This window comes from Xyrauchen texanus, chromosome 26 (assembly GCF_025860055.1).
Source record: "Xyrauchen texanus isolate HMW12.3.18 chromosome 26, RBS_HiC_50CHRs, whole genome shotgun sequence".
In the NCBI taxonomy this organism is placed as follows: domain Eukaryota; kingdom Metazoa; phylum Chordata; class Actinopteri; order Cypriniformes; family Catostomidae; genus Xyrauchen; species Xyrauchen texanus.
The window spans coordinates 8,158,779-8,176,742 of NC_068301.1; the positions used below are offsets into that span (position 1 = coordinate 8,158,779).

At 39.0% G+C, this 17,964-nt stretch overlaps 1 protein-coding gene across 1 annotated transcript in view; it reads left to right on the top strand.

The window, feature by feature from the left end:
• The first annotated feature begins 4,002 nt into the window (after positions 1-4,002).
• Positions 4,003-17,964, top strand: part of LOC127620078 (ephrin-A3-like) — a 153,085-nt gene continuing 139,123 nt past the window's right edge. Inside the window, exon 1 of the mRNA XM_052093174.1 lies at positions 4,003-4,669. Within this exon, the coding sequence (XP_051949134.1) occupies positions 4,560-4,669 (110 nt within the window). The 5' untranslated portion in view covers positions 4,003-4,559. The remainder of the gene's footprint in view (positions 4,670-17,964) is intronic.

Below are 17,964 nucleotides of genomic sequence, written 5' to 3' on the forward strand. Positions count from 1 at the left end.
GTTCCCTTCTTCTAAAGGAACTGAGTTTACGTACGTAACCGAGACATTCCCTTACGAAATCAGTCGACTTGACATTGCGTTTACTAATGCATATGGGGAACAGAATCCCATCACGACGCACTACACGACATAACTTCCTAGAGAGGAAACAGGATGGCGCAGTCTTATAGGACGTGACCAACATATGTATGCCACAGTGAGTGATCCTCATGATGGCCAGGAGGAGAGCACTCATAATGAATATATGAGCTATAGCCATATAGTATGAATTACTCCTTATGAACCCATCTGGGAAGGGAGTTTATTTATAATGAAGTGCTTGTGACTTATAACATCCTGAATGCAGGCGGTTGTGTAAATGATGCGGAGCCCGTACTTAATAAGGGGGCATAAGTATATATATATATATATATGGCCAATGTATAGCAAGTGCTCTAAACAGAGAGGATTTGTGAAGAAAGAGACGTTACGTCTAGGTTGTAAAACCATGCGAACTTGTTTTGCAAGGAACATCCTGCTGCAAAACATTTGTCCATGCCCATGAGGAGGCCTTGCCTCTAGTTGAGTATGCTTTAACACCAATTGGGCAAGTCTGACCCTGCGATTCATTAGCCAGGGTAATTGCATCGACAATCCAGTGAGATTGTCTTTGCTTGGAGATGGACATTCCTTTTGTGCATCCTCCATAGCATATAAAGAGCTGATCCGACAGTCTGAACTGGCAAGTACGCTCAACTTGCCAGTTCAAGCTGCCTATGTAGTACGTAGCGCCCACACAGGGCATAACAAATGCAATGATTGTTCCTCATCTGAATTAAATGGAGGAAGGAAGAAGGCCTGAAGGTGAACCACCTGCGCTTTGAAGGGTGTGGTCAGGACCTTGGGTACATAGCCTTTCCTGGGTTTGACAGTGGCTTTTGAAAGACCGGGGCCAAACTCCAGACATGAATTGTCGACTGATACTGCATGTAGGTCACCAACCCGTTTTACTGAGGCCAGAGCCAGCAGTAATGTGGTCTTAACGGAAAGCATGAGCAAATCAAGGCTGCGTATACCGCTGACTAAATAGAACATATATAAAAGATCATTTGTTCCATTGGCGGTAACTGTTTTAAACCAAATTATTAATTGAGGTACTATATATTTATATGGGTAGGTGTGTATATTTGTGTATATATATGCATATGTATTGCACTCACTCTACATTTACATATATATATATATATATATACATAACTACAATTCACTAGTTTTATGTATGTTTTTAATGGGGACAAATGTGTGTTCCATGTGTTTTATTATGTGTTATGTTTGTGGATGTACAGTATTGTCAGATAAGATGATTGTTTTTGATGCCAGTGTCAAAGATGAATTTCTGTCCAGGAAATCTGAACAGACAACAAAATAAAAAAAAAAATAAAAACAAATCAACATAGTCCATAGGCTCGAAGGGGGGCCTAGTCCCCAAGTCGGGACTGTAGCTGGCCGAGGCAGGTTTAAACATCTTGCTCCTTTTAGGAACTTTACGATTAAATCATGCTTGCCTATAGAGGTGCCGGCTTCATGGGCGTGATACGCAGATATATTTGCCACATACACTTTGAGCGTTGACGGGGTGAGTCCTGCGTATAATCTTGAAGAAATATTAGAATTTCATGTATGGGGCAGTTTACTGGGTCCTTATTATGTGATGTCCTTATGGGAAGGACAGGACTTTTAATTGATACGCTGTTCCCTCAAACGCAAATCTCAAAAACATCCTGTGCTATTTGGATATGGAAGTATGCATCCTTCAGGTCTATCGGCGCAAATCAATCGTGGGGCATACATGCGATAGAATTCATTTCTGAGTAACAATTTTGAATGGCAGCTTTATAAGTGCGAGATTTAAATGTCTCAGATCCAGAATTGGCCGAAGTCCGCCGTCTCTCTTTGGGACAAGAAAATAACGGCTGTAAAAGCCTTTTTGTGCTTGACAATTTGGCACAATCACATTTTTCACAATTAGATTGTGTATTTCGGCTCGAAACACTGCCGTGTCTTCGGACAAAATTGTCGAAGCCAGAACGCCATTGAAATGGGGTGGCCGGCGAACAAATTGGATCGTATAGCCATGTTCGATCGTTTTTTGCACGTTAGGGCTTGCCACACATCCACGTGGCCTGTGCAGCGCCAAGTCTGTAGTGGCCCGAAGCTCTTTAAAAGTCTCCGGATCAAAGCCTTGCTCGTCCATTTGTCTGAGGAGCTTCACTTCGAACACCTGGAGCACTGCTTGTTCTGCCACCGAGTAGGCTTTTCCCACCAGTGTGGATGTCTGCCTACATGAGGCTTGATTTCCATGCCCTGTTACTTTTTGGGCAGAGATGTGCCAATACCGCCTCCTCCACCGGGGGTAGTTGGGCATAGACGTTCTTTTCCCTGTGGTCCACGTTCGTGACAACATAGTCACTACGCGTGTGCACTGAGAGGCGCGTGCCAGGACCTAGATAGTTTGCTGTGCACCTCAGGGAAGAACGGGGCAGTTCTGCGGGGCGCGGCCGCTTGCCGGCATCCGGACTGCAAAAACCACTCATCAAGGCGAGACTGTCCAGGTACCACTGGCGGTTCTCTGACCGCCCTTGCAAGGATGCGAAGCATGTCTTGAAGGAACAAATTCAGAGGAAATGGTGTCTGTGCACCTATTTTATAGCAGTCAGTTCCTGCCGAAATGAGCGGTCAGTTTTGCACCAAAACAGGTGAGGCTCAAACACCGTAGACAATATTAGAATATTGGCTTTTTGTAGAGAGGATTCAAATAGTTTGTGTGTGAAGGCTCTCCCATATACGTTAGTAAACGCAATGTCAAATGGACTGAAGTTGTAAGGGAACTACTGTTGCTCTTTTGCAAAGAGCTCAAAAGCTTGCGTGCAGACTCGTGAACACGCCGAGGAGAATAACGTTCAGTGAACATTAGATTTCGGTTTGTTTCACACCAAACTTTATCGTATGCTTTCATAACAATCATTAGTCTCATGGAATCATTTATTAGACTTGTGAATTATACTTTATAAGTCATATAGGGTTATAACAACACAGGGGTGAGTAAACAAATGCTGAATTTTCATTATTGGGTGAACTTTGAGCTAAATCGACATACTATACCTTTTTTATTTTAACCTATCATTGTCTTTTTAAAAAGCAAAAATGGCACTTACAATGGAAATGAATGGGGCCGATCCATAAATGTTAAAATACTCACTGTTTCAAAGGTATAGCCAGAAGACATAAAGAAAATGCATGTTTTCATGATTTTAGTGTGATAAAATCGCTTACTGCAACCCTTTCTTTGTAAAGTTATAGCCAATTTTACTACTTTGATGCCATGACGACGTAATGTCAACAAAACCTAAAACCCCATAACGACTGTAGAAATTACGATTTAAACAACATTACAGCTCAAATAAAACAAGAGTTTTAAAAGAAGAATTAATGTAAGTGCTTTCATAAAATTATAAATGTCACATTTCTGCCTTTATACCGTCCAAAATATTGGCCCCATTTGCTTCTCTGTAACCTTGGTTTTGACTTTTTTTTCAAGAAAAGTTAGGATGAGTAGAAATATTTTTGTGGGACTATGTTATTATATATAACATATATTGAGCTGAACTTGTATTGAACCCAGAATATTCCTTTAATGTTCCATGGGGAAAAAAAAAGTCATACAGGTTTTGAACAACATTTGGTTTATAGTAAACATGACAGAATTTTTATTTTTAGTTGATTTTGCAGCTTTCTGTTATACATATTTTACTTTAACTGAAAATACAAGGAACAAGAAATACTCTCTCCACAATAGGAATAAACAGCGACTTAAACAGTTAAACAAAGCTAGATAATGTACGTTTACAGTTAAACAGTTAAAAAAGACACTTTATTGTGTTAGAGGGAGGAGGGGGCGTGGCCGCTAACAGGGCAACCGCACCCTGTCAATCACACACTGTGGCGGGAGGCTGAGGAGAAAACGAGTGTCAGTCAAGACTCCTACGGTTGCCTTGCGTTTCTTATTACTGTTTGACATTTTGTCTGCGTTTCGTCAAAAAAGAGAGTAAAACCTTAAAGGGATGTGGGAGAAGCTTACACAAGTTCACTAGCGGTTTTGTAGCGTTCTTTGCACTTTTTGAGTCGTTCTTGTGTTTTTTTTCTTCAGTCGACCGCACGTCACCTTGCCAAAGAGACACCTGCTAATGTTTATCGACATTTTTTTTCTTGTTGACGATTTATTTAATAACGGAATTATTTTGGAACTTATTTCGGTGAATTCCGACAGACTTGGGCAGGATGCCTTGGAAGAGAGTCTCTCTGTTACGGAGTTACATTAGGAAATGCACAAAGCTCTGTGACTAAAACTCACCACACTGCGGCACGGCTTCGCGATATAACCGCTTTGCGACCGTCTGTCCACTTGCCGAGTCTCAGGAATGTTGTAAAACCCGTAGTTTTCCGTGGGACTGGGGGACAGAAAGTCGAAGAAGGTGAGAGACACAACGGGTGACGGGTGCGCGAGAACGCGGAGTATTATAATGGCTCTCGCGGTGGTTTCTCTCTACCTCCTCGCGCTCGCCTGGACGAACTTGCGCCCGGTCCAAGGAAACAACCGGCACGCCGTGTACTGGAACAGCTCAAACATACAGTAAGTGTGTGTGTTTTTTAATTTTTTACGGCAGTTGTGGAGAGAGTACTGTCCCGTACTTTGGTTAACATATAGAGAACGTTTGATAAAAGAAAACTTACACCGTGGGGGATCTCACGAAAACATGCCCAGGTAACATTTCACCCCGAGATTACAATAGTAATAAATAAATTAATAAGGATATTTAGGGACAGATTTTTTTGCATTGTGGCATTATTCTCATTACCATAATGCGTCAACGCCTTATGGAACGATACAAGTACTCTGCACTTTTAAGTCTATTATTGTAAAAATAGAGTAATACAATATATATATATATATATATATATATATATATATATATATATATATATATATATATATATAAAAGTTTAGGTTGTAAATCAATGTTCTCAATGCAGTACAACAATGAAACACATTATGCATAATATAGTTACTTCACATGTTTTCACATTACAGTAATACAACCATATACAGTATGTTTTTGCATTACAGTAATGAGAATGCTTAATTGTCATTAAATAATGCCACAGTGCATGTGAACGGTCTTAATGATAAGTATATTTGAGTAAAATATATGGGGTGGCACTGAAATTCTGTCCGAATGGGGGTGGGTGTTGTGACTGTCATATGGTCCAGTCGGGGTCTCTAGAACCGCCCCTGTGACCCAGACATTTTCTTTACATGTTTTGTCAAATTTGGCCAATCATCCCCGCAAACACATACGTGTACACACACTTAAAATTGTTCTCCGGAGTTTTGATTTAGGGGACGGTTGTCTGGTCACGTGCCACACATTTTGGCTGTTTATAAAGGAAGTTGATAAAGCGGCTTGTGGTTGAGCCATGTTTGGTTATGCCTCTAGACTGATTATTTCTGTATCAGGACTGGATTCTATGAACTGTGTGCTGACTCCGGGTACACACATTCTCCGTGAGCGGGGCGTGTGTGCAGCCTGATCTCACAATGAATTCAGAAAGAGTAGATCGACTTTTCTTTCATCAAAATAGGTATACTTTGACCGAAATTCAAAACACTGCCTGTTCTCTTTATTGTATAACTGGGAAGTTATACAATAAAGAGAATTTATAGATTCTCTCCCCAAACCCAAACTTTACCTTAACCATTAGTGGCATAAAAAGTAATGTTAGAGGGAAATGTGAAACCATGTGAAATCATGCTTGACATTGATTATTCAAACGTGGTTACTGCCTGGCTTTTAACCGTAGTCTCCCACGCAGCTGATGCAATGCGCTTCTTAATGCGCCAGGTGGAAAGGTAAACACATTGAAACCACTGCATACATGTCTGATAAGAATGCTGCATGTCAGCGCGTCGGCAGACAGTCACCGATCCCAGGGTACCAAAACTATCGGAAACATCATGCCGACTTCACATGTGATTATGTTGGTGAGCGTGGCGTGAATGGCGCGTTTTCTTTTCTCCGCCCATATTAACAGATTACACCATCATGTTGCGAGGTGACATTTCCCAGACGTGGCATTGAGCGGACAGTTTCGGTGTTGAGCCTATTTTTCCTGCGTGGCTCACGCTGAGCTCAACGGCTCTGGATGCAGTACAACACTAAAGTAATCAGATTAAGACATAAAAGCAAATAATTATTAAAACCAAACCTTTAGTACACTACAGTTTATATGTCTGCATGCAAGTAAACTCAATAAAATTACTTAATAAAGGAAAGAATTAATAATCTGCCTGACCTTTTGCCATAGGTTTACAGTATAGACACAACATTAACCAATCATAACCAAGTTTGCTGATAAAGATGAAGTGCAGGTGACTGCCCTCTGTTGTCCTTGAAGCAGTAATAACCTCGGTTTATTAAGAACTTATTAAAAAATGTATTTGGTATAGAATCCCATAGATAACTTTATTTTCTGTGCAGAGGCGCTACTGTTTCTTGCAGAAGAGACACGCGGCCAATGTGAACATCCTCACTCACACCACGCTCATGGAGGATGTGTGAACAGGTGACAGGTGATTATTCAACATTACCTGACAGCCGAGACATGATAGCTAAATAATCTGTGAAGGAAAACTTTATGGCGCTTTTTTGGTTAACATTCTTCTCTTTTCCTCGCCACAGATCTTTTTCCTCCTCTTTACCTCAGCTGCTTTCCTACCTTGTCAAATTGAGCTTCTATACTGTAGTCTTTCATCATTTTAATTTCTTTGGTCGGTAATTACAAGAACTGTTGTTGTGATGAATGGGATGTCTTATGCCTTTAGTATTATTATCTTAAGATAAATCACATTTATCTCTCCTCTGATAAAATGGGAGGGTGAACACCACCTCCCATTTTTCTCATGTCTATTTGTATTCATATCATTCACTTATCTCCTGGCTATATTCTGCTTACATGCTCTCCTCTCCACTTCTGATTTTTTATTACTTTATAGTCCTTCTTTTCCTATATTTCCCACACTTTCATCTTACTATTGATATGCATCACTCTATCTCTGATGGAAATAGTATGGAAATATTAGTTAGAGTCAAACTGGGGCCCAGAATATGTGGCATGAATGCCAGTGAGCATTACACTTAAAACACGGTTATAGTATTAGCCAAAAACCTCTTGTGTAACCTACCGGCCCAAACAAGCACCAGCTGCAGCAGCAATTAAGTGTGCCAGAGTGTTAGTATTTGTGTGTGTGTGTGTGTGTGTGTGTGTGTGTGTATAGAGATGAGAGGAGAGCCTCATTAATGCCCAGATCCTCATTATCTTAACCGTAGCATCTTCAAAGTGCAAAGCAGTCACACGTTTCTCTGTGTGTCACATTCTGTTGATTCTGTTATCTATTACATTTAATTATCCTTAGTGTTTGAACAGAAGTTTTGTTAGATGTCTACAGATGTGTATTTAAATGAATTCATATACATCAGTATAAGAAGTAGGCTCCACAGAAGTTTTAAATATTTTGTAGCATTGTTACCGATAATAATGTTAGAGTCTTGATATATGCTGTAGACACTAGTGAAAGGTGTGCATTGTTGGGGGAAGCTAATTTAAAACTTATACTTATAACATAAAGTAATTAAACTACAGTCAAGCTACTCTTTAAAAAAGAAAGCAGTTAGCTACACTACAAGCCAATAATGAAAGTATCGAGCTGCAATTAAGCTATTTAAAAATAATAAGAAGAATATTTTAAGACAACAATGCAGACTCAACTCCCTCTTCACTACCATGGTCCGGACCGTGTTGGTGAAGAGGGAGCTGAGTCTTTGGGCAAAGCTTTAAATTTACCACTCTATCTATGTTTATCTATGTTGACCTATGGTCATGAGCTTTGGATAGTGACCGAAAGTATTAGATTGCGGATACAAGCAGACAAAATGAGCTTTCTTCATAGGGTGGCAGGTAGGGATGCACCGATACCACTTTTTCTCTTCTGATTCCGATATTAGAAATCTCAGTATCTACCGATCTCGATCTGATACCAGTGTTTTTTTTGCATAATCAGTTTCGAATATATTTACATTATTGTGGGGAACTAATTGGGAGTACTCTTTAATATGTTATTAAGAAAAACTTTATTATTAACTAGTATACTGGTTAATGTAGCAGCAAAATTAACAGTAATTCCAGTAGAAGACATCAGTAGAAAATAAGCAGTTTTTTTTTTTTTTTTGCAAACATTTTTCAACTTGCAGTCCACTTATCATTCTCACAGTTATTTTTGGAAACAATTCAAGTTCAATATTATTATCATTTGTGAACAAATGATAATAATAATAATATATTCTAACAGTAATATATAGTAATATACCTTAGTCACGCACATTTAACTTTTAAACCCTCATGCTTTTATTTTGACATTCTGAACTCTTCAGGAAGTCCTGTTAGTGTCTGTTTGTAGGCAAGATCACAGTTGTTTAATTAGCTTCTTATTCAAATTCTGGTAAAAAAAAAAAGAAGCACCTCCAGTGCCATTCTAAATGCTAGAGATGTGAATCTTCACTGGCCTCACGGTTCGATTCGATTACTTTTCAAAGGGTAACGATTCGATTATAAAATGATACTCGATGCATCACGATGCATCTTGTCCTTCAATATCTATCTTTTTTCAGTTTCTTCAAAATTTATTTGTACTTTTTTTTTTCTAGTTCTTTTGCTACTTAAATGAGAACATCACCAACATCTCCCGAGCCGCTGCCTTGTCATTATTTTCTTCTGTGTTTTCCCCCGTTGTGTGCAAATCAGTGCAATTATGGGTGCAAGCTCATCTTTCATGTTGTTTGTTGGCTTATCACAAATAAATTCTCCTGTTGCTATGTGCGTGGGTTTGTGAAAGAATCTCGGGAGCGTAGTTTCATTCGGGCACAAATGCTCATGTGTTTGATACAGCTGGTCTGCAGACAGTCGTGTTTCTGCACTTGACTTTAGTGTATGCACTTAACTCGCGTCTTGACTTCAGTGTATGCACTTAACTCGCGTCTTTGTTTCCACATCTGTCTTTGGTGTGCACCACTGCTCTGCCATGATTTAAACTGAACTCAGAATTGATTCGGATTCTTTTGAGAATCGATTCAGAATTGTTTGAGTATGAATCATGATGCATCAGCGAAACGTTTTTTCCAACAGGTCTACTAAATGCATTTTATAAGTGAACCGAACTATTGAGCCTCTACATCTGAGATGTTGTTCGTGAGCAGTGCTCAAATATTGCACACCGCTGTGAAATATTTTGGTGCATCCCTAGTAGCAGGGCTCACCCTAAGAGATAGAGTATGGAGCTCAGACATCCAGGAGAGGCTCAGAGTAAAGCTGCTTCTCCTCTGCGTTGAAAGCAGCCAGTTCTGGTGGTTGAGGCATCTGGTCAGGATGCATCCTGGACGCCTTCCTAGGGAGGTGTTCTGGGCATGTCCAACTGGGAAGACATCCCGGATCAGACCTAGGACACGCTGGAGAGATTATATCTCTCGGCTGGCCTGGGAAATCCTTAGGATCCCCCAATAAGAGCTGGAGGATGTGGCTGGGGAAATGGACATATAGGCTGTCCTGCTGAGTCTGCTGCCACCGCGACCTGGACCCGGATGAGCAGAGAAAAGTGGATGGATGGATGGATAACAATCACATAGTATTATTTAATTCTGCAGTCAGTTCTGATTGCAGAATTCAAAAATATCACCTGATTGTAAGACATTTATAAAAGATGAGCATGGTTTAACTACAGTAAGTCAGTAACCATAGTTTAACCATGGTATGTGTAGTAATACCATAGTAATCACAGAATTAACCATGGTCTATAGTCACAGTTACTAAAGTATTAGTATACAACATCAATAACAAGACTTTTCACATCTACACAAACACCCTTACTAACATTTATCACAGTAAACTATGACATAATTTTTCAATGCAGCTTTGGAAGTTGTAGCCAAGAAACAAAGGTTACAACCTTTCTGTTGTAGGTATGTAAGTATTTTGGATTTAAAGACTTGCTTGATTTTAGTAGAAATTTCCTTCATTCTACAAAGCAATGAGCTGTCATCAAATGATTTATGATCACATGTATGTGACCTTTTTTCTGTATTAATATATTCAACAAAGTAACTTTTTTTGTTGTGAATGTCCCAATCTGGATACAGGTTTTGCACTTTACAGAGAGCGCAATGAAATATTCAAATTATATTTTGGTTGCATTTGTGAGATAATAAATGTATCTGATTGTGTATCATTTAGCACATAAAATTGTAATATCGATTGCAGGCCCCTGGATCGAATTGAATCGAATTGCATCATGGCAGACTTCGCTGGCTAAGAGAATCAATATAAGATCCTATCATAATGAAACTTGCAATTTACACACCTATTGTTTTCCCAGTGCTACATGAAAGAGAGAGGACTGTTTAAGTGAGTGTGTTTGATTACTGAATCAGCTCCATTGCTGTGTGCACAATACAATGTGACAAATGTAGCATTTACTAGATGGAAAATGTATGTTACTGGAAAAGCCACACCACATTTTCACATTGTGAAAATAGCATAACTACTGTCACACTACTGAAAATATAGTTTTACTATATAAGTTAGTAGCGTCGCTACTTTTAGTTAACTACTCCCCAACACTGAAGTTGTGTGTATTGACTTAATGTTCACAAACTGAGCACTTAATTAGGAACACCTGAACACATGCTTATTCATGCAATTAATCAGACAATCGTGTGGCAGCAGTGCAGTGCATAAAATTATGCAGATACGGGTCAGAAGCTTCAGTTGATGTGCACACATCACAAAAAATGTGATTCAGTGATTTCAACCATGACATGATTGTTGGTGACAGAAGGGCTGGTTTGAGTTTTTCTGTACCTGGTGATCATGTACAACAATCTCCAGAGTTTACAAAAACAAAAAACATCTAGTGAACGGTAATGCCTTGTTGATGAGAGAGATCAACTGAGAATGGTCAGACTGGTTTATGCTTACGGAAAGGCTACGATGACTCAGATAACCGCAATAGCATCCCAAAATTAACAACACGTCGGACTTGAGGTGGATGGGCTACAACAGCAGAAGACCACATCAGGTACTATTATTAGGGCCATAGTGTTCCTTATAAAGTTCTAAGTGAGAGTTGGTAAAATACTAAATATCCTGCCTAAGATGCCAAATATTACTGTTTGTAAGAACTGGGTTTTTGGTTCCTGTAGTTATCGCTGTGTGTATAGAGCTGATGAATATTTCTGTGAGTTGTGTGCATGAACAGAGCTTTGTGTCAGGGCATGTGTACCTGTATGTGTCTGTTAGTATAAAGCCTATTTCTACTCTTTCCTCCTACACTGGGAGAAGATCTGCAAAATAATGCATAAACTGACCTAGATTGCAGGTAGTCAAGGAACCCGCTGAGGCCTTACGGCATGAATACTGATCCTAGATCAATCCTAAGAGGCTTAGCACTCCAGGCCACACACTACTCAGAAGCACATACATGCACGATACAAACTGGAGCAACGTTCTCCTAACCAACCGGTCCCTCAAAGTTTGTTTGTGGCCAAGAAAGCCCAGTGGGTCATCATAGTTTTAGATGAGACCCCCCTTCACAACTTGAAAGGAAAAGTTCAGCCAAAAATGACAATTCTGTCCTAATTTCTTCACACCCATGTTGTTCCAAACAAGTATGAGTTTTTTTCTTCTGTGGAAAACAGAGAGATGTTAGGCAGAATTTTAGGGACTTGTGACACTGGGACAGCCAACAGAGATGGACAACGTAGGATAATGCCAATGAAAAATGTAGTAACATGGCCCACAGCTCACTTTCAATCCACTTCCCAATTCTCACAACACAGAGAAAGATAAAAGCATCAATTGATAAAAGCAGTTTCATGGGTGCAGTGAGAAACCTTGCTCACAGAGTCCGTTTGAAATTTACCTTGAAAGTCAAGTGAATAGAGGATAATCAATCACGTGAGATGATGTGTCTGGGGAAAATGCCAAATCTGGAAGCAAGTCAGAGAGAACACTGCTCCTGCTGTAATACAACAGAAAGTTGCAGGGAGTCTTCTGAGTGGCTCAGATATGTATCAACAACCAAACCAAACAAGTATAGAGTATGTGGATATGGATGGCGAGGATGACTCCGTAACACACGGCTTGGCATTGATTGCATCTGCACGACTCCATTAGGAAGCAACACTCTTAGCTTTTGCTGGCACTGGCACAGCAACCCAGTCTCATTACAGCTGTCCCAGCTAACGGAACACACACTCACACACAATGTAATTTAGATACGTTCTGTCCTCACACACATGCAAAGTCCCTTGCACACAAGTGTGCATACTAATGTACTTAATGCGGATCAAAATGACCAGTGCACACAATAAGGGATTGGTCACGATTAGAGATACCATGATTAAAAATGTCACGGTTAGTTTAACTGTAAGAATTTAGAATCCATGGTGAAAAACCGTGAAATGCTTTATATGGCAAAAATATTATATACAGTATAATGTATAAATATGTAGGCCAAATATAAAAGTTTTTCATAAGATTTAGTAATCCTAAATGTGGAAACTCTTGTGCCTGTGTGGGTTCTGGATCTGTTGCTATGGTTACGGATTGTGGCTGCATGGTGCTTGATGGCCAGGTATCACGGGCTGAACTTGAACTTTCAATTCGCATGAAACTGAAGCTTAAAGCTACTTAAATCAACTGTTTGGTAGCATTTAAATGACTGACTGAAAAAAAAGCAGACAGAAGTCCTAGAAAGACACACATTCTACAAATTGGACAGGATATTCCACTATTCGTCCAACAACAAACTATTAAGTTTAATATTTTTAGCTGTAGTGATTTTAAAGTGAGGAATTAATAGATGCCACTTTTGTAATGTATAAGCGTGCTGACAGCATGAGGTGCATTTGCTTGTAGTTACTATCAGTGAGTAAACTTTGAAAAGTTGTGTCCTAAGTCGTCCTCATTATTTAAAGCATTGCTTCTGTACAAATTCACTGCATTCACAGAATTTAAATTGCCTGCTGTAAGCAATGTTCCCATTATTATGCACAGTCCAAAGGTTTATTTGTGAGATGCTGTGGACTGTATTTTTATAGTCTGTTGCCAATTCTTTATATTGGGGTGTCTGACAGACAACGGATTGCTTTAATAAACTGTTGCAGAAGAAAAAACTGTTGGATGCTTTGATTGCTACATGTTTTGCACTCAAAATAATCGTACGCACTTTTGAAGCACTTTGGTTATATTGAAGCACATCACTGAGCTCGGGATGTGCATCTCTGTCCACTTAGATGTTCAATTGTGATATGATATGCATTTGTTTTGCATCAGTGCTGTTGCATAATAAGAAAAAGTGCAAATAATAGTAAAACCGATTAACCGCGATGTATAAATTGTTTTCTCAGAGGGTAATCTAACCATCAAAAACTCACACCGCGGCATCCCTAGTCATGATAGTCCATTACTACTAGTGAGGTTGACTGGTTGGGAACCGAGAACTTTTAATATTAATTGCAAATTTCCAAATGTTACACATTGTGTAAATATTTCTTATCCAAAAGGACTAAATAAAATAATTGTTAATCGAACCGTTAAAGGAATAGTTCACCCAAATATACAAATTTGCTGATAATTTACTCACTCTCAGGCCATCTAAGATGTATATGACCTTCTGTCTTAAATAGGAATTAAGATTTTTATTGAAGTGTCCCAGGTTACACCACTTTTTAATGCCGATATAAAGTTAAAAGCACTTTTATTAGCGATTTGTTTTTCAAACGAACATATTGATTAATGTTTAACATATCGATTAAGAGTCATGTGGATTACTTTGATGCTGCCTAAATATGCTTTTTGGACCGTCAAAAATTTGTGTCCATTCACTTACATTGGATATAGCTAAAAACCTAGATGTATATGACCTTCTGTCTTAAATAGGAATTAAGATTTTTATTAAAGTGTCCCAGGTTACACCACTTTTTGATGCCGATTTAAAGTTAAAAGCACTTTTATTAGCGATTTGTTTTTCAAACAAACATATCGATTAATGTTTAACATCTCGATTAAGAGTCGTGTGGATTACTTTGATGCTGCCTAAATATGCTTTTTGGACCGTCAAACATTTGTGTCCATTCACTTACATTGGATATAGCTAAAAACCTGTGATACTTTCCTAAAAATATTAGATCCTGTTCTGGTGAAGAAAGAAGGTCATATACATCTTGGATGGCCTAAGGGTGAGTAAATTATCAGCAAATTTTCATTTTTGGGTGAACTATTCCTTTAAGAAACCGTAAATGTTACAAGGAATTGCAATCGGAATTGTTCAATTCCTTACAATTCCCATTCCTACTGTTTTACATAAAAAATAGCATATGTTTTTTAGTTTTTATATTTTAGTGGTGGTGCTTTAATTAGTGTGCTGTGCTTTAGACCTTGAGACCCCTAGTTGTTCAAAATCTATAGACCCCACTATTCTTTTCCCTTCCATTTCACTCAATTAAGCTTTTTTTTCTTATTTTGAAGAAAGCACATATTTATATTTATAGTCCTCCAAAGAAACATGTCTGTTAGGTAAACATAAAGCCAGTCTTATTATACAGGGCTTTCTTAATACCAATTAGTTGACTCATTCAGGCAATACATGACTAGTCGATTTTTTAAATATGTAATTTGCACATCCTGGGCTGGATTGGTAATCTGGCATACCAGGCATTTTCCCGGTGGGCCGATGCACTTTGGGGCCAATCAGGGGTGGACTGGCCATCGGGAGAAACAGGTTCGGCCATGGAACGGGCCTCTGCATTTCATAGAACGGGCCACAAAACACCACCGCAATATGCTGAAGGGGGCAGCGATAAGCAGAAAAAGACAGCGACTCCACTCAACAACTTTTGGGTCAGTTTCTATGTAAAAGGATTTGATTTCTCTTCCCAATCCACCCTTGTGCACATCCCTATACACAAGTGACATGAAAAATAGGTACCCCCCCAACATGCACATTAAATCATTGCTTCTCTCAGGTTCTCTGTTAATTAGCCAAGTTTGATATGGAACATGTGTAACTGAGCAAGGTGGCTGTAGGGTACATTTCCTGTGGTGGCGTGGCCTCTTGCGCCAGGTTGGTGTCATGGCCCGGGATTAGAGCAGTGCCCTTTAATTGGTAAACCTCTGTCAACATGATGATAACAAACGAGAGCCCGGCTCTCATACTGCACAGCTGAAAACACTCAGAGCTCTAGCCAACAGTGAAGGGCTAGAGCAGGGTTCGGGAACCTTTTTTCACTAAGGAGACCATTTTTGGTTGATGCATTTTTATATTACCATAGCAAAAAACTAATAATGTACTATTTTCAAAAACAAAGTTTTTCAATTAAATAAAATTTTTATATTGCCCTTAGACTACTCAAAAAAAAAAAAAAAATTATGCAAAAATTAATAGGTAGCATGTTGCAAGATGTCTTACAGGTCACCCACCTGTTGTGGGTAGATGAGCAAAATTACTTGTGCATTAAAATACATTTGAATGAGGAGCTCGCAAACTGGATTTAGCCTTGTCCATTTGGAGTGTGGCAGATGCTATTTCATTCCCTGGGCACACATAAAAAATAACGTTCATAAAATCGCTTGTAGAAAATGCTCTTAACTGCTAAGATCAATGGGAAATGAGGCCCAGAACTCTGCGCTTCTCCAAGACACGCACATGTATTCATTGCACTCGTGAACGGCAGAGCTCACAGCGCATAAATTTCAAATCAGACGAGCATTGGCTGCTTTTCTTTTGTCTGTTCTTCAAAAAATATAATCACGTTTCATCAAATGCGTGTCTTTGTGTCTAATTTCTTGTAATGTATCACTTTGAGAAGTCTTACAGTTCACCTTCCACTGTGGCTGGTAGATCAGCAAAATGATGTAGGAAAATGCATGAAAATCCGCATTTGGCGTGCATTCATTTCAAACCATGTTCACCAGGAGTAGGCTGTACAACAAATTCGGGAGAAAGGAAATCAAAACATGTCATTGACAAGCTTTGCAACTGTACCCACACTTTCTGTAGGAAAATTATCTCAAAGTTTTAAACTATCATGTGTTGGTGAATGGTGAGACACCCAGCGAGCCACTTGATTTAATTACAAAGAAGCACTTGTGGCTCATGAGCTATAGATTCCCAACCCCTGGGCTAGAGTACTTCTGCTTATGTACACTGAAGCAGAGTTACCCTAGAATTCAGACACAAAAAAGTGGTATGTATCTTCTCAAAAGCATTGTGCTGTGTTAAAGAAAGATAAAGTACCCAGGCTGCAACATATTTTAACCTTCAAGAGCTGGTTCAAATGAATTTACACTCACTTTTGGTGAATTTACACTCACCTGTGGAGAGTTACATTTTTGTTCCTGTAATTGTTTACTCCTTAAGTAGCTGCAAGTTCTGATGGTGGCAGCAGATTTCAGAACTGCAATTGCACATTGTTTAGTTTGTATCTACAGTGGTTTTATGCTTTTGAGACAAAGAGCTTTGATCTTAAGTATAAATCAAATTATAGAGTGGATAGTGTGATGTTGCTACCATTATGTATTGTCTCTTTAATATGAGGTCAGACCAAATGTATTCTGCTTTTCTACGAGATGAAACAAGACTGATGGGTGGGAAAAACCAGTAGCAAAATGTAGGAAAGTTATTATATTTAGTGCACAATCTCCTGTGCTGCAGAGCGAATTATCATCTTGACAAATGGCTTTCTTGGGAAATGGAGGCATTGGGTGGAGTGATCAATGACCAACTGAGCAGGAGATTTCTTCCTGCAGCTCATTACAGTCTCATATATCCTATTAATGAAAAAAATAGAAAAAACTCACACTAAAAAACAAGGTCACACACAGAGTATTGCTGACAACAGTTGAAGCCCTTGGACTATTCTGACTATGGTTTTAGAACTGAGTGAATATAGGAGGGGAAAAGTGCAATTGTGTAATATTAATAGTAGAGAGGTACCGATCGATCGGCCGCCAATCAAAATCGGCTGATATTCATCTTAAATCCGTGATCGGCGGATTGTGCCTAGATTTAGAGCAGATCTTTTTTGCAGCATGCAAGCAATCACACATACACTGCTCCTCTAATGAATGAGTGCTTTCTCAGCCCTTGAAGCATGACCTATGGAGGGTGAGTTGTTGGAAATTCTAAGCATTCACAAATTTAAACTTGATGTAATTGAGATGAATATGCTGGTTTGTTTTTAAAAATGTGTAAGATTTACATGTGTATGAATATTAATTTGCCCATTTTAAAAACAAATTAAACAACAATTAAACATGCAAATACATGATACATGACGTGAGTTGTGACAATCAGATTGTGTTGAGTGATAGAGACTGTTTGAGTAATCATGTGCGCTTTTAGCTTTACTCTCTTTAACATGAGCGCTCTCTGTGTCAAAGACGTGGACGCTTCAGGTGCTCTCAATATCTCATCATCAGTCACTCATCCAAATTTAAATGAGATTAATGTTGGTCACAATACCACAAATAATAAATATAATGGTTTAATCTTCAATAACGACACTGTGTCTTCATGCGTTTGCTTAATAATGAGTGATTTGTGTTACAGCAAAACTCAAAGACAGTAAACAGACCATAGATATTAATGTTTTCTCACTGGAGCAGTTTTAGAGCTTGTTATGAATATATTTTTCTTATTTTGAATGTATCTCTGCGGTGTGTGATGCTTTCATGGTTTTTAGCTTCTCCCTGATAGAGGGAATGAGATGTTAATGCGAATGAGTATGTGCATGCCTCTCCAGCCTCTCCTGCAGAAAT